The following is a 23,297-nucleotide window of genomic DNA, read 5'->3' as shown; positions in this document are numbered from 1 at the left end:
ATGATGATGATGATGATGATGAAGAAAGATTTCATTAAAAATCATGACGATAATAATAATTATTTTAGTCAGTGTTAAAGGAATGATTTTACCGAAGCATTGGTAGAGAATGACTTGTGAAATAATTCTGAACTTAGAAGGGAAGGTGATAATTGTGGTCATCTGACAGTTCATCAAGATGATGCACTTAGGAATAATAATCACGGAAATAATAATAATGAGTCAGAATAATTTAAAGTTGTTGTTGAGAGATAAATGAGTATCAATTGTGTGATAATTCTTTTTTGTGAATATTTGACAACATGATGACCGCTAGGGTACATGTCAGTCGTTAAGGTATTTATGATTATAGTGGTATAGTCATTCAGGGAATAATAATAAAATATGGCTCAACATCTTGTATTATGTAAAGGAGAGACTTAGTAATTTTTCCATGAGCAGTAATTTTTCCATGAGGCTAGATGAGTGCATTCTTCGAAGTGTCCGTAACTGATGGTAGTGATGATTTTATTCATCCAATTTTGGTCATTTATAGCATGTCATGGTGTTATTCATTGCTATGATCTGTGAATATGATGCAAGGGTCTTCAACTTAATCCAGAAGGGAGATATAATAATAAGAAAATAATAATAATAATAATAATTTTGATGCTGTGATAAAATTTGCTGATAATAATTGGGGTTGATTGTGAGATTGCATGACAGTCTATCAATGTATTTCAAACCGTAGAGAATTTTTTTTTCTTTCGTGATTTTTCATGTATTCTTGTCATGTGGAGTTTTTATTTAATTTGTTGCACATTTATTTTGTGATACTCTACTTATCATATATAAATAATTTAGAAAGTGGATGATTGTTTAAAAATTTAAATATAGGAATACAGTCGAACGTAATCTGAAAAATTTAAATATAGGAATACAGTCGGACGTAATCTGAGAAGAAGGGAAACCTTGCCAAAGAATTTTCCAAGTTTTGTGAAAGAATTTTCCAAAGAGATTTGTCAGGAATTTGTAAAGGAATTTTTCCAAGAAATTTTCATAGTGTTTCTTAAAGGGATTTCCAGAGAATTAATTGATGAATTTTCTAAAGAGTTTGTGAAGAATTTGGGAATTAATTTATAGGAATTAGCCAAGAGTTTGAAAAGGAAGTTGAAAGTATTGGTAAAGATATTTATTCTTTAAGGAAAATATAGTATAATTAAATGATCTAATGTAACAATATTGGTTATAACTATGTTTTCGCTAACATTGTGGTCTGTTCAATGTTACAGTTCGTAGTCAACGGTTCAGATGAGAAGCATGGTTTCAGGCAAGAAGTTTATGCGATGATGGATTGAAATTAATGGAACCCATAAGGAGCATGTGTACATAAGTTCTCATTAACAGATCAGAAGTAGTTACATTATGTTGAAGATGTATATAAGTCAATGGTTTTTTTTTTTATATTTGCATGTCCAGACTGATGTTTTATTAATAAATGTTATTGTTATTTTGTCCTGATTTTCATTATGCTGTGTCATCTATCCAATCACCTATAGCCCTGCAAATATAAATCTCATAAGGTCTGTCCCGAAATAGTAAAGACGGCCCTGCGAACGTTCCACCCGTTGGGATTCTCGCTCCGCCGACTCAGCGACCCCGGAAAAGGGGACAATATACATATGAAGTAATGATATAAAGTACAGGTACTTGCAAGAAGTGTTCAGCATCTCAAATTTTTCCCTGTACCAGTAAATTATGTCCTCGACTTTATATTTTTGAAAATGTCTGAACTACTTCTGACCACTCCCAGATACAAATGAATATTCAAGGCAGTCAGCAAACACTGCACTTGAATATAACACAGATACTGGCACATCACTTCATGACAGAAGAAAATCCTGAAGACTACGTCCCATGCTTGTTGCCTGCACAAGAGTCAACTCTGTTGAACACTTTGGGGCACATCTTCCTCTTCATCATCACATGGATTCTATCACTTAAAATGTCTATTGTTTTAGAAATCAGTATGTTGGAATACATGTCTTTTATGTTACTTATGTTACTTTGTGTTACTTTCCTCTAATTCAAAATGCATGGTTCTGTTACAAAATTCAATTATGCTGTTGAGTACTGCTGTCAAAGTAAACTTAAAATGTTTCTTTAAAGAAAATCTATTTAAACTTTGCCATCAAATAGGTTGGACTATTTCTAAAATTTACTATTGCACTTGCAGATGTATTTATTTTATGAATTGTGAATAGTACAGTTTTAGTATTCTTTTATAACATTTATGATAAACAGTACAATATCATTAAGACGTTTCTACAGCGGGCATCAAAAAGAACGTGTCAAGAAAACATACTACTGAATATACGAATAAAAACTATCCAACAGGGATATAGAAATACTAAATACGTATTTCTCCAACATGAGGGCATTTATTACAAGTAACAACTCATTATTGTTCCGTACTGAAGATAACGTTAGGCATAGATATCAAGGATAATTTAATAAAAAACCATCTATTCAATACTTTCCACGTTTAATGTGGTTATTATCTACATGATTTTATGTAGACTTATTTAGGTCATGTACATGTTTCACCCATTATTTTGGGCATCCAGCCTGTAAACAACCTTTAGGTCAAGGTTTGGGACCTTTTTAACCAATATAAACACGATATACAATATATACATTATATACAATATATACAAACATTAATGAACTCTTAAGATGGGTAACACAAGTTAATACAGTTAAGTTTTTTGGTCCTAATCTATCTAATATGAAAAATGTCCAAAATTAAAATGGATCTTCTTTTTGGTAAAGAGGATTACATACCGGGGTTTATGTGACCCCTATATCATATTATGTTCTTGACGTACCGTGTCTGTTGACAGGATGTGTCGTCAACAATAAGCAGAGATTTGAACTGATTGTTGCTTGTAGGTGTTTTAACTTGGCAGTTCTATTCTGGTTAACTTAAAATGTTCAAAAATAAAATGAAATGGACCTTATTTTTTATCATAAGTCTTGAGAAAAGGTGATATTAAAACTGGGGCTTATTTGACCATGATTTTCAATTTCATGTTCTTGACGTAACTAATATTTAAATGTGTTGTCATGCACAAGTGGAGATTTAAAAATGTCGTGTACCGACCTCCCACGGACTCGAACCGGCGGACTGCCAGGTGGAAGGCAGCCGGGATTCGCAGCCGAGTCTAGAGCTCAAGGTGTCAGAGGAGATTAATTAGTGTTAGAATAATGATAGTCATCGACATGAGACACCTTGTAGTACTTGAGTAACTGTATAATAAGTATAATAATTATAGTTAGATTTAATAATTGGAAAGCAGAAGGAAGCTTTCAGTTAAGTATTGGAGAGCGGTTTGTGAAACGCGCTAGCTTACGAAAGCTGTTGACTACAATAAGATATTTATTGTGTGTCAACAAACAAAGTTGGTATGCGGGCCAGGCAGACCGCCTAGTGCCCGACAAAGGGACAAAGCTGAGTACACGGCCAGTCAAGGCCATTACAGATGCGCTTTAGGAAAACAAGGAAAGATGAGGACAAAGTAAGACAGAAGACAGTAGTACCTAGGTAGCAGCACTTACTGTGACAACTATTGAGAATAGCCACTTGAGGGCGCTAGTGACTGGATGATCAGTTTGGCAATGCCTGTAAGACCCAACCCCTTGGTAGGAGGTAGGGATAGAACTTTGAGTTCAGGAGCGGAGATATAACCCCTGGCCAAGATGGCGCGGGGCCTTCTTCCAGCCAGTAGTTCGTACTTGTCAGAACGATATTCTGTTCGGGCATAGCCCAAGTGCCGTAGGGCAAGATTCAGATAGACGCGTAGTAAAACAGTAGACGCGTGGAACAAGCTCGCTCTCTCTACAGATCATTACATTCAGACTTGTAAATATACTGTACATAGTAGTTTTAGTGTCCTCAGTAATAAAGGACAGGGAAATAACTTCTTCTTTTATTTCGGGAGTTGCGGGACGAGTCATACCTACAAATTACCTCCCTACAATCCGCTCGGCAGGTCAGGTAATACTTCAACATCCAAGTGCCTGGTGACCAACCTACGAGATCGTCTCACAGGACAGGTAGGTCACGACAAAAAACCGATTGTTGTAGGTAGACTGGTCAAGAACGATTTGAATGAAACTGTTAGCGTCTTGACTTTGGGTCTCATGTAACGTCAAGGAATTGACAAGAGTACAATATTAAGCTGTTTCATAGTTTTAGGCTGCTGCTTAATTGAGAAGGAACATCCTAGACACTTGATACAGTCTTGTATGAATATTGTTCCCGTTGATGTGTTGCTTGGTCTTTGGGAGGGATCTTAAGAATATCTGTAATGAAGTAGAAAAGTAATATTGAATTAAAAATTTAGACGTCAATGAAATTAAAAATCCTTTGTACGAATTAACACCTAGATTAATTAATATCGTGAATTCAGATCAAAACAAAATCCCTCAATTATTTAAATCTCCACACTCAAATGCTTCATCCACAATGCCAAAAGTTAAACCCGCCCATATTGCTTCTAGAAACTCCCCTATAGCAACAGCAAACACGCCCTTAGACCAGCCTACCCCCACTCTCCCTCCATGCCCTGCCCCTCCATTACCGCACCAGTACAACACCAGGAGTAGAAATGTTGATAAGACAGGCGCTGCCGGAACAGACATGTCCATCTAGTATTAATTGAACAAGTAAGTCATTTTACAGTTAAGAGGTGTTAATTCAATACATTTTATCACAACGCGTGCTCTAAATTTTTAATTCAATATGATGATGATGATGATGATGATGATGATGAAGATAGATAGATTAGGACCAAAAACTTAACTGTATTAACTTATGTTACCCATCTTAAGAGTTCATAAATGTTCGTATATATTGTATATAATGTATATATTGTATATAGTGTTTATATTGGTTAAAAAGGTCCCAAACCTTGACCTAAAGGTTGTTTACAGGCTGAAGATGCCCAAAATAATGGGTGAAACATGTACCTGACCTAAATAAGTCTACATAAAATCATGTAGATAATAACCACATTAAACGTGGAAAGTATTGAATAGGTGGTTTTTTATTAAATTATCCTTGATATCTATGCCTAATGAGGGCATTTTACGTCGTGTATCCGCAGGTACAGTATAAAATGTATCTACCATATCAAAAGATGAGAGAAAAGTATTATTGGAAGGTGTGAAAAATACGAGAGAACAAATATGAAAAACTTTCCTGCTGGGACTCATAATATAACAAGTGCACTGAAAGTTGTGAAAAACACCAAACATCAAATGTGAAAACATGCACAGGGGCCAATAAAAATATCAAAGTATTATTGCAGATCACACTCTTTCTACAACAAATGTTAGTAGAAGCCTTTTATTTTGGAGAAGGGGTTATTAAACATTAATCTCCAGTCACACTCTTTAACAATGAATTGGAGGTTACACTCGACCATGTGAGACTGGCAGGAATGGCTTTGACCGCAATTTTGAATCGAACAAAACTTTGACCAAGTTAAGTGATCAAGTCGAAACTTGAAGGTGCGAGTTCAACATCTGTGACCTCTGCGTGTTTCAAGACGTGGATGCCCAGTCCACTTTCTGACAGATTTTCATTGTGTGTTCATTAATAAGGAATTTCATGACTGTGAAGGGCTGATGTCATACTTCTTCGCTATTTCTCATTTCCTTCCTCCTTTCTCCATTTCCCAAAGCATTTTACATTTTTCTTATAAAGAAAACTGCTTTTGCTTCTTTTGATCCATATAGGCGAAAGAGTTAACTGGCACACTAATACACACGCTGCTCCACGAACAAAAGATAAACAATGAAGTCGTCACGAGACGTGAATGAACAAAATGCAGTACTGAGTGTAGAGATGTGAAAACCGTAACGTTCATAGGTTGATTGCAAACGTGGCATTCCTACCCAGCCAACAGCATTACTCCTTACGTACTGGTTACTTTGAAATTGGTATCCAGCTTGACCAATCTCATACATGTATGGAAAATTGCTACCTGAACTGTATCCTGTAACAAATACTGTAATCCAATCTGCGCACCCCAATATTTGAGATATTTTTATTAATAGAAAATTGGCTTTAATTTGTGTTTGATGTATAAGAAATTAATCCTACACATTGACGTTCAGTACTGGTACACCTAAACTGAATAAGATAATCTTCACTTGCTGCTGGGTAGGAAACCTGTTCGTCAGGATTGTAATGTGTTTGTTTACCTTCTTCTGATTTGTAATCTGGTAGTTTTGCCTGTGAGTTGTGTAGTGTGTGCCACCTGGTATTAGCTGTATAGAGACATGTTGTGAGAGATACGCGGCGATTAAAACAGGATGAATTTCAATTATATTTTGAAGGAAAAGGGTGTTAAATATAAGCAAAAAGGCTACATTTTAATTCGTTATACTGAAAGTTTGAAATTTGTTACAATGAAATACAGTTGAACCTGCTTTATACGTAACTCTGTTCTACGTAATTCGTATTTGTACGTAATTTCCTTTAGGTCCCGGCAAAATATAATGTAAAAGCGTGTTAATTAAATCTTATTTATATGTAATCCGTTTTATACGTAATTCGCTGTTATACGTATTAAGTGTCGGTGAAATATAACTGAGTTTTGCGTAATTGCAATGAGAATGTACTTCTTAAAAAGAAACTACTGTACTTACGAAGTTTCCTCTTTGCCGGCGTAGGTGGAAGTAGAGCGATCGAGTTTCGGTGCTGAAACAGAACACAAAGAGTTTCGCCGAGTAACATTGTTGACCCTTACTTACTGGTGGCTTAATAAAGGCGAGTCCAATTCTCTCCCCCGCTACCTTCATCGTTTTTGACACGCCGCCAAAGATTGAGATACATGATAAGCAAAGTGGACGGTTTTGGTGCGGAACCAACATAAAATACAGTAAATTTGTTTGAATATGAGAATTTATTTCGTGGGAACAACAGCAAATTTCAAAGTATCGTCACCATAAGACCTATCATTGTCGGTGCGACGTAAAGCAACTTGCAAAAAAATTCAAAGAGCATTATAGAAAAATGCTGGTTCAACATTTAATAACACAGTGATGCAGGAAATGAACCTCTCTCCATTAATTTGCTACAAGCCATGGATTTTATTTCGGCTGCCTGGAAGCAGGTCTCATCCTCCACAACCAGCAACTGTTTCCGCAAACCTGGTGTCTTACCAGAAGAGGCTGCCTCTAATGATGATTATGGGGACGAAGTTTTGTCTAACAATGAGCTAACGCTACAGGAGGGTATAGAATTCGATACTTTTGTGCTTCAGATCAAAAATTGGATGTATGGCTTTTCCGGCGTTTGCTCTATTAACCAGCATTTCGTCTTAGGTCTGACACTAGACTCGTCAGAGTGGGATGTGTCAGACCCTACCCACTGATGCTGGGGTGTATGCAGGTGAACTTATCAGAAGCTTCTTATGTAGCACAGTCCGATAACTGCATACGGGAGATAAAACTCCACAATGGAATTAATGCCCGCCTAGCAATTCCAAATGGTAATACTAAATTCCCATGAAGGGAATTAGATATTTTTCCACCAATAGAGCATATCAAAAATCAGATCAAAAATTGGATGTATGGCTTTTCCGGCGTTTGCTCTATTAACCAGCATTTCGTCTTAGGTCTGACACTAGACTCGTCAGAGTGGGATGTGTCAGACCCTACCCACTGATGCTGGGGTGTATGCAGGTGAACTTATCAGAAGCTTCTTATGTAGCACAGTCCGATAACTGCATACGGGAGATAAAACTCCACAATGGAATTAATGCCCGCCTAGCAATTCCAAATGGTAATACTAAATTCCCATGAAGGGAATTAGATATTTTTCCACCAATAGAGCATATCAAAAATCAGATCAAAAATTGGATGTATGGCTTTTCCGGCGTTTGCTCTAAAATAGAGCAAACGCCGGAAAAGCCATACATCCAATTTTTGATCTGATTTTTGATATGCTCTATTGGTGGAAAAATATCTAATTCCCTTCATGGGAATTTAGTATTACCATTTGGAATTGCTAGGCGGGCATTAATTCCATTGTGGAGTTTTATCTCCCGTATGCAGTTATCGGACTGTGCTACATAAGAAGCTTCTGATAAGTTCACCTGCATACACCCCAGCATCAGTGGGTAGGGTCTGACACATCCCACTCTGACGAGTCTAGTGTCAGACCTAAGACGAAATGCTGGTTAATAGAGCAAACGCCGGAAAAGCCATACATCCAATTTTTGATCTGATTTTTGATATGCTCTATTGGTGGAAAAATATCTAATTCCCTTCATGGGAATTTAGTATTACCATTTGGAATTGCTAGGCGGGCATTAATTCCATTGTGGAGTTTTATCTCCCGTATGCAGTTATCGGACTGTGCTACATAAGAAGCTTCTGATAAGTTCACCTGCATACACCCCAGCATCAGTGGGTAGGGTCTGACACATCCCACTCTGACGAGTCTAGTGTCAGACCTAAGACGAAATGCTGGTTAATAGAGCAAACGCCGGAAAAGCCATACATCCAATTTTTGATCTGATTTTTGATATGCTCTATTGGTGGAAAAATATCTAATTCCCTTCATGGGAATTTAGTATTACCACTTTTGTGCTTTTCGACGATAATCTGGCTGTATGTGGAGAACTACCGGATGAAGAGATTATTGCTGATCTATGCAAACAACGCGGCGCTTGAATCTTGACACCTAAACTGAGTGAAGTGTTAAGTGCAGTCGAAGTGTGTAGGCGTTACATCAGTGCGAAGAGTTGTAGTGAAAATGCTTTGAATTCATTACTAAGTTTGCTAAAGGAGATTTATATTCTTAATGCAAGAAAAGTGAAACAAGCCGATCTATCTGATTTCTTTAAGGCTGGACCAAGTTCAAAATAATATTTTCTGTCTTAATTTATTTATTATTTGCAAGGATTTACACATGTAGGTCTATTCCATTGTTTTTTCAGTAAATATGTGATGTATTGTGTAAGTCTGATTTCTAAGTAATTCTGAGTTAAAAGTAGTTTCTTCTCTTCCCCTCGATATACGTATAAGTCAGGTTCAACTGTATTTTAAACACACATTAAATAGGGAAAAGGGAAGGGGCCTAAAACTAATTTCGCTATTCTGAACATTGCATTAAGCTAACGTTCGTTATAATGGCATTTTACTGTATTACACCTGAAACGGATAACTGTAGGGAAATTTCGTCAAAATAGTCAAAATGTACAGACACACAGTCATAACTATTTTATTTATATAGATACGGTATTATATGCCTCTTCTGGCAGGACCTAGTGTTTACAGTGCACTACGTCCTCTAGTATAGGCTAGAGCAATTTTGTTACTTTCATTGATCTGTCTCTGCTTATCCTTGGCTTTGACAAAATGAAAGTGATTGAGGTATGAGCGATGCTAGTAATGCCTTTCCTTATGCAGCCAGTCCCTGCTATGAATGGTGTGAAAATGTTGCTCACAGGGTCAGTTGGTGCATGCATTTCAGTGGGCTTGGCAGACTGATATATAATCGCAATTCCTGGCCCGGTGAGGAAAGCAACGGGAAACTACCTCACTCCTCATTTCCCTAGTACGCCTCTTCAGTGATGCCTAGGACATTTATGACAGCTGATGGTGGAGCGGTTGAGGATCCAACCAGCCTTAGGGCTGTGGACTGAACATACATACAGTATTATATTTTGGAAAACAATGAGCTCATAAACAGGAAAACCATTGCTGACCTTTCGTGAGGATCTTGGGGGTCAGTATCCAGCAGCACTGAATTAACAGAACTCCACTCCACCATCACTGCTCGACGAATGCCAATTTGAGTGACATTGTAGATCTTCATTTCCAAAGGACTGAAGGGACCCTTCAAGGTAACCTGGAATATAAAACCAAGGCTACGAGTTACTTTATATACAGAGCAAAGTACTTAAAGATATATGAAAAGGAACAGAAACAAAATACTTCGGGAAATACAATTATTGAATCAACTGCATCATACTATTTAGATTACATTTAGTTGCTTTTCTTGAGAAGATACTCACACTAATAGCACATTCTCCCTTTGACGGTGGCTCTGGTTCAGGACCCTGTACCCAGTCTGACGGTGCCAGCTGCTGTTGATCATAAACTTGTTTCTGTTGCGGTTCCATTTCATCATGTTGCTCTCTTAGTGCATGGTTATACTAGAAGGAAAAGATGTTGAGACATACATGAGATGATGTAATGGTAGTGGCATTTACACATAATCAAGGTATTTTACAGATGTTATTTAAGGGCATTCCTCAGCCTACTTTTATCTTGTACTTTCCAAAATATGCAGAATATGTCTTAAAATTTGAAGAATAAAATATAAAAATACAGAATAGGGCAACACAAACAAAATCTTATTAATGTATTAAACACTGTAAATTTAGTTCCCACTGTGGATAAATGGAAGAATTATCAGCCTCTGGATCCTAAGATCACAGATTCAAACCTGGCACAGGTAGTCTTGAATTTTGAAGAGCGGAAAAATCTTTCAATCAATATTAAAAAATCCCTTCAACATTTTGTCTATAATCTTGGCATGTAAAAGATCTCTGGTGACATATTTGGTGCTTACCCGACAAAATTAATTGTAACAGCCACAAATTACCCAGTAAAAATCCAGTTTACTCTGCCATATGGTAGAGTAAACCGCAACATTGAAATTGATGCACAAGAATCAAACATGTCTGCAGACAGTAGCTGAAGCCATATTAATAATAATAATAATAATAATAATAATAATAATAATACAGTACATTTAAGAACAAAACACACACAGTATTCCTTTCCGAGTGACAAATATTCATGATATTTTCATTATTACAGGATAAGGCAAACAGATGATTGAATAGGAGCGGGAAGGAAGCGGCCATGCCTTAATTATGGTTCAGCCCAAGCATTTGCCTGGTATGAAAATGGGTAACCATGAAAAACCATCTTCACTGCTACCAACAGTGTGATTTGAACCCACTATCTCCCGAACTCAAGCTAACATGAGCCAAACCACCCGGTAGTCAGTCACAAAATAAGGTTAAATAAAATCAAATAATAGAAAGATAAGAACATACAGACAATGACAGATTGGTATGAGAAGGGACAGAAGCAGAAGGAAGAGGCAAGTACAAACTGTACATCTGCAAACACAGCAATCTTCACAAAGAGAGGTTGCATGCAAAGAGAAGAAAAGAGGTTAACCCTTATGCTGCTACAGTAAATGAGATTGTTTTTCTTTCTACTGCGATATTTGACTTTAGTCTACTTCTGAGGAAGTACTTCATAGTCTACTAGTTACTTTACTCTCCAAACCACAATAAAATTTTAGGCAGCAAAATGTTGCCAGGTTGCTTGCTAGAGGAGTTTGATTGGGTATTAAAGCCACACATTTCCTCTACTGTAATACTGTTTTAGAGTGCCACTGTTCATAAGTGCTGAGCAAGTTTTTTATTTACATGTGTGTTTCTGAGAATCTCTAAAATGTAATAAGTGTCAACAATAAGCAATGTTAATGTCCAATAATGGCCATTATTTACTCTAGTGAGTTCCTACTTGCTGCTGGAACATGCATAGCCATAAAAGACCCAAACTGAAAATATTAATTTTTTGCTTCAGTATAGCATACTTTCATGAATGGGTCACTAACTGATTAACTGTGCAGGATAAGGGTTAATCTACATTAACATGTTCTCTATGGGTAACAACAGGAACTTCTATATGAATACTTTTCACTTTACAAGTTTTCCAAGAACAGGTATACAAAGTGCTATAGCAAACTTTTGGACACCACCAGTATCTCTTATTACTTTCCCATTTTTAACTTTTCATTTATCTCCACAGACCTTGGTTGTGTCTTCCTTTCTGTTAGAGGAATCCTCACAAAAAAATGTTGTCCTATCAATCTGCTAGAAATCCGACTCGTTGGCTGAATGGTCAGCGTACTGGCCTTCAGTTCAGAGGGTCCCGGGTTCGATTCCCGGCCGGGTCGGGGATTTTAACCTTAATTGGTTAATTCCAATGGCCCGGGGGCTGGGTGTTTGTGATGTCCTCAACATCCCTGCAACTCACACACCACACATAACACTATCCTCCACCACAATAACATGCAGTTTCCTACACGTGGCAGATGCCGCTCACCCTCATCAGAGGGTTCTGTTCTTACACTCTTGTGGTGAATAATCAGTGAAAGTTCAAAGTAATTCAGTATCTGTAGGTTTCCTATAAGCCTTACAAGGGCTGCACTTGGCTAGAAATAGCCACACGAAAAAAAAATCTGCTAGAATCTGTACTTGATACTAGTCGCTGGTGGACCTCTGTTCCAGATTTTGCTAAAAGAGCTTCACCTAACTTGAGCATGAACTGTTCTAGGTTGCAATTTTTTCTGGTTCCCACATCCCTTGTTTCCCAATACTACACAAATGCATTTGAAATTGCCATAACAACCATGTGGAGCAACAGCTTTTTCTACCATATCAGTTGCATTCTTCCAAAGGGATAGTATACCATCATCTGATCATCATTACTCTCTACCAGTTTTATTCACATTGTAATCATAGATAGTGCTTGGTTTCGATTTAATTTGGGGGCCCTCTCTCGTGTGAACAGCAGCAACAACAACAGATGAGGTTGCCTCATGACAAGTTGACAAAAGCAAGACATGTCTGTGTCCTTCCACTTAAAAAAATAAACATGATTGTTTCTGCGCATAAATACTACTTCAACTCTCTGTATTTTTTGAACGATGTTATTCTGAGGCAATTCTTTTCTGTCAGACATACACGTTCCTTTATCCTTCATCTTCCTTTTCCATACAAAATAAAATGAAATATGAAAACACCTGCATGGAAGCTTGTTTTTCAGGTACACTTTGAATTGAATATGGCCACAAAAACTACACATTCCTTCAACTTTTAGTAGTATGGAATGTAAGGAGTGACCTTATGTAATGGATCACGATTTGACTGCCCACATGTAATGTTTCTGTTGTCATTCAAATTAAAATTTGAAAGAATTCCCTTGAAAAGGAAATGGAGTTGAAAGAAATTTGCTTTTTGAACAATAGGCACATATATATGACAACTGCAATAAATGCATAAATCTCACAATTTCACTGGCCACTGTTCACCTTAGTTTGTCAGTGCTGGAGGCAGTATACCTGTTAGTCTCAGATGTGAAGAGTTTCACCATTGTTTCAGGAACAAAAATTGAAAAAAAGTCTAGTGCAATCAATGTTTCATCTAAAGGAGCGAATAAACCTGCCTGTTCTTACACTCTTGTGGTGAATAATCAGTGGAAGTTCAAAGTAATTCAGTATCTGTACGTTTCCTATAAGCTTTAGCCCAATTAGCACAATATTTATGCCTTCTTGGAGCAGTACCCGATGAATGTCAATCAATCCCTGCCTTCGAATGATCATTCCTCGGGTAATTTTTTCTAAAAAAACTAAATGAGTAATTTATTTCTGAATGTTATTTCTCCAGTGATATGAAGATCATTAAATATTACACAAGGTAACTAAATTACAAAATCCACATCAAACTGGGGTAGTATGATTTAATGGAAGCCATTTCTTTTCAGTTTCAACTTGCCGGTAATCTGTAACTGTTAGGTTCTTTAGTCTGTCAAAACTACAGTAGAAGTCCGTTATAGCGAGAATTCAGAACAACAAAAAATTTACTCGCTAAAGCGGATTGTCGTTATATCCGATTTTTTTGTAAAAGACGGGAAAACCCCATACACAATAAAATCGATATGAAATGGCAATCAGTTCAAAACTTGCGTTTTTGCGGATGATATCTACACTCCAGCTTACTTGTTTGTTATTTTTCAAAATCCAATATTATGTGAAATTGTATATTTAATTTCATTCTGAAAAAATTACAATACAGTGTTACTCTGAATTCAAGACGACCCCCACTTTTCCCTTCAAAAAATTTAAATCAGGCTTAAAAGTGCTTTGTAAAATCATACAAATGCCTTTCTTATACAGTACGCATTTTTAGACTATCTTTAGATGCCGAACATTGGTTTCGTTATGCTGTATTCTTTTGCAGCTTCACAATTATTCTTTATTTCCATGGGTTTAATAACCATAAAATTGGCATCATAATATTGAAGAGAACCTGTTGAAAATTTGCCGGCAATGCCTATTCCATGTGTGTCTACAATACAATGATCCATCCCGAAAATATTCTTGCCGTCTACAAAACTGTTACTTTTACTCAGCATCAGATATAACCGGCTAACGCTACACGCACGTCTCGCTTGCAGGGTTCGGCCAACTTCAGCAGCTAGCGATGTATAGGCCTAATCGCGGACGTTGACGGTCAAAGAACGAGTTTATTGCGCCGCGGTGTGGCCATTTCGCCCTTGCGTTTTTCGTTCACATACCTCACAATTTCAACTTCGACTTCTTTAAAGCATCCTTGTTGCAGGCCACTCAATTCATATTTTGTACAGTACGCATTTTTTAGCTATCTTCATCTTCACGCTAACTCCGAATATTGGCTTTAAACCATTAGCACCTGAATTATTTCTTTTCTGAGATTTGCTTATTTATTGTGTTTTGCCGCATGTTTGAGACCAAAATAAACTAATAAAACAAGTTTCAGAATTTTGGAATCGCTAGGTCATAAGATATTTGATGTTGCCATATGGCAACGCTAGGCGCCTGCACTACCTATTTTTAAACCATGAGTTTTGAAAGTCGAACTTAGGTTCAAAGTGTTTTGTTTTCGTGCAATAACAGTGGTGAAATATCTTGGCATTATTTATTGAAAGAATATGGAATATCAGTTTGTGTTCACATCACAGCAAAAAGAAAAATAGAATTATTGAACAAAGGAGAAAATATTTGTTTGCAGTACATAGATACTTATGTACAGTTCACTGCCTGTCAAAACAAAATACTCACTGGAACAATAGAAAAAAATCAAAAATAAGAAAATGAAGAATCAAAGAACTTCATATGCAGTTACAAACTATAGAGTAACTACAGTAGTCTATATTTTCAGAGGCATATAAAAGCCCACCCTCAATACTTGCGTGTTAGCCACAGAGATAGAGAATGACAATCTTTCACTGTCTTCATATCATCCTGCGTGTCCCAATAAGAACGCTTGGAGGGCAACTTATTATATCCAGAAATGAAAAGTACGTCGATAAAACAACGAATTTCATTAGAAGTTATTTGTGGGTGCAGACAATTTAAAAACACTGCATACATTTTAGTCTCTCAAACCAAATGTTTGATCAGCTGGTTATCTGTAAACAATTCAAAAATGTTAACAACAGTCATGGAATTTCACTTGCTATAACTAGGCTCCGGAAATGTCAACAGTCGCCCAATATTGAAATCAGCCCCATCGGTCTATCTAGGTATGTTATTTGATTTATTATTTCCTCTATCAATTTTCCGCTCTTTTGCAGTATCGGGTATTGAAACAGAAAAGGCACTTCGTCCTCTGGTAACACACCTTCACCATCGTAACTAATCCAGATTCTTTCATTATTTACAAGCTTCATTGCAGCACTGACACATATTTGTCGAGAGAGAGATTATCAATAAGCCCACCATCATCATCACCACCACCACCAGGAGTCCTCATCTGTAAGTACATTTACACAGGGCAGTTCCACAACAATATCACCTTCGAGATCTTCAATCAGTAGCATATCTAATGCTTCCAAAAGGGAAAATCCCTCCCTGCAATGAACATGTATGAATCGATATAAAGTACCATGATCTGACAGCTGCAGCAATTTTGCCGAGTATAAACGCCTAGCGTTGCCATGGCAACGCTAATGATTTAACAAGCACTACAACGGCATTGTGCGCCCGTACTATTTCAAATGCTTACAACATATAATGAAGTATGCATAACACTAATGTAAACATAATCCAATGAAAGAACTTCACTTATAGATTTTATAACCTTCTTACATGAAGGCGGCAGCCATTTCGCAGGAATCTTAAAATAACCAGGAGTCCACCAGCCTTTATGTCACAACAATAGATTTTAAAATTAAATAAACGTGATTACTCGATTCTGCAAACTCTTCTCTGTCGGATGACACGACAGTCTTCCAGATTATTTCTTGCTGCCAACAGTATTAAAAGAAAAAGGTGCGAATATCATCATATGGTAACGCAAGGCGCTAATGGGTTAATTAGGCCTATGCCATACTTCCCTGCGAATGCACAAGTATTCCACATTTTCGAGTGTTTAATAACCATTAACTTGTTGTGGGGTGATTTCCGACAAAAGAGTAGTGTTACAAAAATGTTGCAAAATTTAGGGCTGCGAGAACTTGGGAGAAACAAGATGAGCTGCTCGAGGAAGTGATATGTTACAATCTGTCAGCGGAGAGATGGCGTGGAATGACATTAGTAGATGAATAAGTTTGAGTGGTGTCTTTAAAAGCAGGAACGATCAAAATATGAACATACGGTTGGTATTCAAGAGGACAAATTGGGGCAAATATTCATTTATAGGACGGGGAGTTAGGGACTGGAATAACTTACCAAGGGAGATTTCTTGAACAACTTTCCAATTCTTCGCAATCATTTAAGAAAAGGCTAGGAAAACAACAGATAGAGAACCTGCCACCTGGGTGACTGCTCTAATTGCAGATCAAAAATTGGCATCATAATATCGAGAACCCATTGAAAATTAGCCGTCAATACCTGTTCCACGTATCTTTACAACTACTATCCATCATGAAAATATTCCTGCTGTCTATAAAATTTAATATTACTAAGCGTCAGATACAGTAGACGAGTTATAACTCTGCCACTGAGCAGCCGTGGCCTTTCTAAAAGAATTTGAAGGCTCACATGTTTTGATGCCGTTCTGCAGATTTGAGAAATGTTTTTGTAGAGGCTAACAGAACGTCATTCTCTCTTCACTACTTCCCGAGATCGGGTGACGTTACACAAAGGCACTGTACAACTGGTTGCCGTGGATAGCGATGTATAATAAAGAGGCAGTCGTTTTGTCAACAAGTTTTTTGTGCACGTGAAGTTTATAAATTTTGGAAAAGCCTATATTCCCATGTAAATGTTTAGCGAGGAGGTTATCATTTCTCTACATGTGTCTGAAATATGTTTTCATGATACATATACGATTACGTGGTTACCACGGTACTTGCCGGTGGTGTCTTAGGCCACGAACGCAAGATGACGCTTGATTTTTCACATGAGATTCTAAGAGGAAAAAAAACTCACGTCATCTAGGATTCAGAGAAATGCCGTATCACTCCAGAGGCTTCTGTGGGAAATACAGCAGACGTCCGCTACAGCGAGTACGGCATATAACGAGAACTCCGTTATAGCGACATTTTTCTGCTCCTTCAAAATTCCTATATTAAACTGTGTATCGTCCTTCGGTTACAGCGAGAACCCTATCACTGGCGCTTCCGTTATTACGAGCGATTAAAGCGCGGGCGATTTTTTCCGTTGCCGATATTTATGCACCCCGGCGATGATATTGCATGCGATCGATTACCTTCGGCATCGTTTCCTCGCTATGTGCACTAGCGATTTCTCTCGTCGACATTCGAAGGCGATGTCGGAGTCGATTAGTAATATCCGTCGACAGTTGTTCCGTAAAGAAAATTCGAAATGAAAGAGACCATATTTTCGTAATAAATGCGTAAATAACGTGTCCGATAACGGTTGTTAACTCGTTAAAATTAAGGCTGACTAAACCACCGCTTAATTTTGAGGCTAAATCTGCAATTAAGTAAGAATGGGATACACCTTGAGATATGGCAGAGTGCTTAATTCCCTACTGGCGCTTGAAGTGTGTTTTCACCATACGTATAGTACGGTTAAGCCTCATTCACAATGCAAACGTAACCGTAAACTTAACGACGTAACGTAACCGTAAAATTAACGTAAAATTTGTGGTATTCACAATGGACGAACGTAACATTAACGTAAAGAGTACACAGCAGCCAATCAAAACACTGCCATGTCATTTAGCACGGAAGTCGGGTTTTGGGCTATCTCGCAGTTTTATATTTCAATACCTCGATGGAATCAAACAACGTGGTAGCGGAATTCATATTACTTCAAACATCTATTGCTTTGCTCCTGGGAGCTGTGTAGGCCTACGGTACCTGAAAAGGCGACCTAAACAACGGTGAAGAAAATGGGTTCATCCCTTGAATCAAAGAAGGTCATCTCAGGGCGATTTCGGTAATCTACCGGGTACTGTAAGAAATGACCCTCATCAGTTCGTTTCGGACATGCGGATGAAACCTGAACTGTTTGCCTTTCTTACGATTCGCTTCCCCTTTGCTAATAAAAAGAAATGTGAGGTCTCCTTTACTGACATCTATGACCCTATCTATCACACCCTGATGAGATGTTTGGATCTATTTGGATGATATCGTTTTCGTAAAGTAGTCCGTCATAATGTTAAGAAATATACAGGGACACTGTTTTATTTATGACAGGGATTGTCTCGTCCGTTCGCCAGCGTTGCGAGCTTGTCTCCCCCCATTTACCGTCAGATTTCATTGCTGCAAGATATTTATTTCCACCTATTATTTTTCGGTACAACGTATTTGTAATTATTCTTCCTTCTATCATACATACACACAAACATTATTTTGAAAGAGAAGTACAAGTGTTTCGTCGAAAGAAGTCATTATATCGTGCACAACACACAATGTTTTACCTCTGCTCTGATTGGCTGGTTCTTAAAGTTAACGTAAAATTAACCGCAAGAGCTTGGAGTTTGCAATCCCTTAATTTTACGGACTCGCAGTTAAGTTTACGTCGGCGCATTGTGAATGGTTCCATTAGATAAGATAGCCGCTAACTTCTAAGTTAACGTTAATTTTAAGTTTACGTTACGTTACATTTGCATTGTGAATGGGGCTTTAAGTTAGGTTACGTGACGCTGTTTGAATAAGAAAGCCGAAACGTTTGCAACAAAATGCTATCGATAATCTTCGGTACGGTATAGTTTTCTCACTTTGTGCCTTTGCGAGCTCTCTCGTTGACATTCAAAGGCGATGTTGGAGTTTATTAGTGATAACCATTGACTGCTGTTCTCTAAAGAAAATTCGTAATGAAAGAGAAAAACACGTTTTCGTAATAAATGCGTAAATAACGTCGCCGATAGCAGTTGTTAACTCGTTAAAAATAAAGACTGAAGTAAAGGATATCTTAATTTTAATGTTATATACGGAAATTAAGTAAGAATATGATATACCTCAAGATATGGCAGAGTACCGTACATCACTGATTTCAGAGGATATTTCATATCTTCTCGCGTCTGGTTACGGCTATTTACATGTCAATTTTTCGCGAGGAGGTTATTTCTCTATATGGGTTTCAAATATGTTTTCATGATAGGCTACATATACGGTTAGGCCTAGGTCAGGTGACACTGTTTGAAGAAGAAACCTGAGGTGTTTGCCACAGATATCTCTGGAGAGATACCGTATTTCTCCGAATCCAAGACTTTTTTTCTTTTCTCAGAATCTCATGCGAAAACTCAAGGGTTGTTGCATTCGCAGCCTAACAGTAAGTTAATGGATACCACTGGCAACTACCGCGGTAACCACGCTGCTTCTTTTCACACGCGCACTGAACTCGTCGACAATAAATGACCGCCTCTTTACTACACATCACTAGCCGTGACAACCGGTTGTACGTAGCCTCTGTGTTTCTCAAATCTGCAGAATGGCATCAAAGCATGCGACCCTTCGAATTCTTAGAAAAGCCATGGCTACTCTGTGGCAGTCATAACGCGTCTATTGTACTTGACGCTTAGTAAAATTAAGGTTTATAGACACCAGGAATATTTTCGTGATGGATAGTCGTATTGTAAAGATACGTAGAAAAGGTATTGCCGGCAAATTTTCAACGGGTTCTAGTCGATATTATGATGCCAATTATAAGTTAATGTTTATTAAACACACGGAAATGTAGAATAATTGTGGAGCCGCAAGTAAATACGGCATAGGCCTAACTGAAGCCAATATTTGGCGTCAGCGTGAAGACAAAGAGCTACAAAATGCGTACTGTACAAAAATTGCATTCAGTGGTCCGCAACAAGGACGCTTTAAAGAAGTCGAAGATGAAATTGTGAGGTATGTGCACGAAAAACGCAAGGGCGGAATTGCCATACCGTGGGCAATAAACTCGTTCGTTGACTTTCAACGTTCGCGATTAGGCCAATACATCGCTAGCCGCTGAATTTGGCCGAACCCGTCAAGCGAGACATGCGTGTAGCGGCAGCCGGTTATATCTGACGCTGCGTAAAAGTAACAGTTTTATAGACAGCAAGAATAATTTCCTGATGGATCGTTGTATTGTAGAGACGCATGGAATAGGTATTGCCGGAAAATTTTCAACGAGTTCTCTTCGGTAATATGATACCAATATTGAGTTAATGGTCCTTAAACCTGCGGAAATTAATAATTGTGCAGCCGCCAAAAATAAAGAAATACGGCGTGACGAAAGTCAATGTTCGGCGTCTAAAAATGCGTAGGCTCACTGTAAGACAAGGCATTTATATGATTTTACAAACTTCTTTTAGAGCCTGATTTAAATTTTTTGAAGGAAAAAGTGGGGTTCGTCTTGGATTCGGAGATATACAGTACTATATTTTTTTCAGAATGAAATTAAACACACACTTTCACGTAGTATCGGATTACGAAAAATAACAAACAAGTAAGCCGTAGTGTGAATATCATCTACGGAAACGCAAGTTTTGAACAAACTGATTGCCGTTTCATACCGATTTTAAAGTGCATGAAGGGTTTTCCGACTTTTATACAAAATCGGATATAACGAGAACCCGTTATAGCGAGTAAATTTTTCGCTGTTGTGAATTCTCGCTGTAACGGACTTCTACTGTATTTCAGTTTCCTTCTTCAAATGGTGTCGCCTAACCTAACCGTATATGTATTCTGAAAACATATTTCAAACCCATGTAGAGAAATCATAGCCTCCCTTACTAAAAATTTACATGGGAATAGCCTTTCCGAAATTTAACTTGACGCGAGAAAATATGAACTATCCTCTGAAATCAGTGATGTACTTTGCCTTACCTTGAGGTGTATCACATTCTTACTTCATTTCAGTACTGTTATATAATATTAAAATTAAGAGATAGTTTACTTCAGCCTTCATTTTTAACGAGTTTAACAACTGATATCAGCCACGTCATTTACATATTTTAAGTGAAAATGTTTCATCCTCTTTCATTTTGAATTTTCTTTAGAGATCAGCAGTCGATGGGTATTACTAATCAACTCAAACATCGCCTTCGAATGTCGACGAGAGAGCTTGCAAATGCACATAATGTGAAAACAATACCGTACCGAAGATGATCGATCGCATTTTATGGCAAACGTTTCAGTTTTATTATTTAAAACAGCGTCACGTATGCTAACCTAACTGTACTATAACATACTTTTTTCTTACAATTGGCTTTGCGTTGCACTGACACAGATAGGTCTTACAGCGATGAAGGGATAGGAAAGGAAGCGGCCATGCCTTAATTAAAGTACAGCCCCAGCATTTGCCTGTTGTGAAAATGGGAAACCACGGAAAACCATCTTCAGGGCTGCCGACAGTGGGGTTCGAACCCACTATCTCCCGGATGCAAGTTCATAGCTATGCGGCCACAGCCACATACTTCAAGCGCCAGTCGAGAAATGACAACCTAATCGCTATAAATTTACATGATAATAGCCTTTCTATAATTTAACCAGATGCGAGAAAATGAAAAGTAACCTCTGAAATCAATTATGTACTCTGCCATATCTTGTGGTGTATCCCATTCTTACTTAACTGTAGTATTTAGCATTGAAAAAAATTAAATGGAATATGGCTTTTATTGCCGGGAGTGTCCGAGGACAAGTTTGGCTCGCCAGATGCAGGTCTTTTGATTCGACTCCCGTAGGCGACCTGCGCGTCGTGATCATGATGAAAACGGCACATACACCCAGCCCCCGTGTCAGCGAAATCAACCAATTATGGTTAAAATTCCCGACCCTGCCGGGAATTGAACCCGGGACCCCTGTGCCCAAAGGCCAGCACACTAACCATGTAGCCATGGAGCCGGACAGCATTAAAATTAAGCGATCGTTTATTCAGCCTTTAATTCTAACGAGTTAACAACAGTTATTGGACAAGTTATTTACACATTTATTATGAAAATATGTTCTCTTTCATTTCAAATTTTCTTTACAGAACAGCAGTGGACGGATATTATTAATCGACTCCGACATCACTTTCGAATGAAGACGAGAGAACTAACTAGTGGACATAGCGAGGAAACAATACCGAAGGTGATCGATCGCATGCAACATAATCGCTGGGATGCATAAATATCAGTAACGGAAAAAATCGTACGCACTTAATCGCTCGTAGTAACGGATGCGGCAGTGATAGTGCTCTCGCTGTTACTGAAGGATAATACACAGTTTAATATAGGAATATTGAAGGGACAGACAAAAAATATTGTTATAATGGAGTTCTCATTATATGCCGTACTCGCTATAACGGACCTCTACTGTAGTTTATGATTAAATAAAATTTAGAAAATACCTGAAAAAGAGAACAATTAACAGATCTTGCCTGAAAAAGAAACTATTTAATTAAAAATATAACAGCATATTTCGTTTTTTGAAAGAAAATCATCAGATTCTATCAAATTACACATTTCTTTGTGCACGTTCATCGATTAATATTATTATGAAGTGTGAAACCATTTATATTAAAACCTGTTTCGTTTTCACATTTCTATTAACCGTTTAAATTTATAACTTATATTATACTCCTCATGTGGTTCTTCTCTCCGTACTGGTCCATTAAGGAGAGCCTTTTATTTACGTCTCACTCCAGTTTCATTGGCTTTTGCAGATTTGTAATTATAGTCCATCATCATCATCGATATCATCATCATATTTTTAAAGGTTTTGAATGATTTAGGAGATATTTAATAAGCATTAGTGAATTACAGTATAATTAGAGGAAAACTGGATTACAACACAGTTAAGGAGGAACGATGGTGGTTGGATACTGGAAGATGGAAGTGTGCCATTAACGTCCCAATCCGATGGGAGCTGGATGAGGGAGATGGATGATGATGATGATGATGATGATGATGATGATGATTTTATGGAGTTTGAAAAGTTGTGTTTCCCTAACATGTGAATTAATTTATTATAGTGAAGTTTTGGGGAATCTTTTACGTGCATGTGATCGTTCAGGGTTT

The 23,297-nt window shown here is 37.6% G+C and overlaps 1 protein-coding gene across 1 annotated transcript in view; it reads right to left on the bottom strand.

Moving 5' to 3' along the window:
* Positions 1–23,297, bottom strand: part of spn-E (spindle E) — a 323,333-nt gene that overhangs the window by 82,889 nt on the left and 217,147 nt on the right. Inside the window, exons 20-21 of the mRNA XM_067157868.2 lie at positions 10,074–10,214; positions 9,765–9,907 (exon numbers count right to left, since the gene is read on the bottom strand). Of these exons, the coding sequence (XP_067013969.2) occupies positions 9,765–9,907; positions 10,074–10,214 (284 nt within the window). The remainder of the gene's footprint in view (positions 1–9,764; positions 9,908–10,073; positions 10,215–23,297) is intronic.

The sequence above is a fragment of the Anabrus simplex genome, chromosome 1 (assembly GCF_040414725.1).
Source record: "Anabrus simplex isolate iqAnaSimp1 chromosome 1, ASM4041472v1, whole genome shotgun sequence".
Lineage (NCBI taxonomy): Eukaryota > Metazoa > Arthropoda > Insecta > Orthoptera > Tettigoniidae > Anabrus > Anabrus simplex.
Note: the sequence above shows the minus strand (reverse complement) of the source record. Positions and strands in the feature narration are given on the sequence as shown.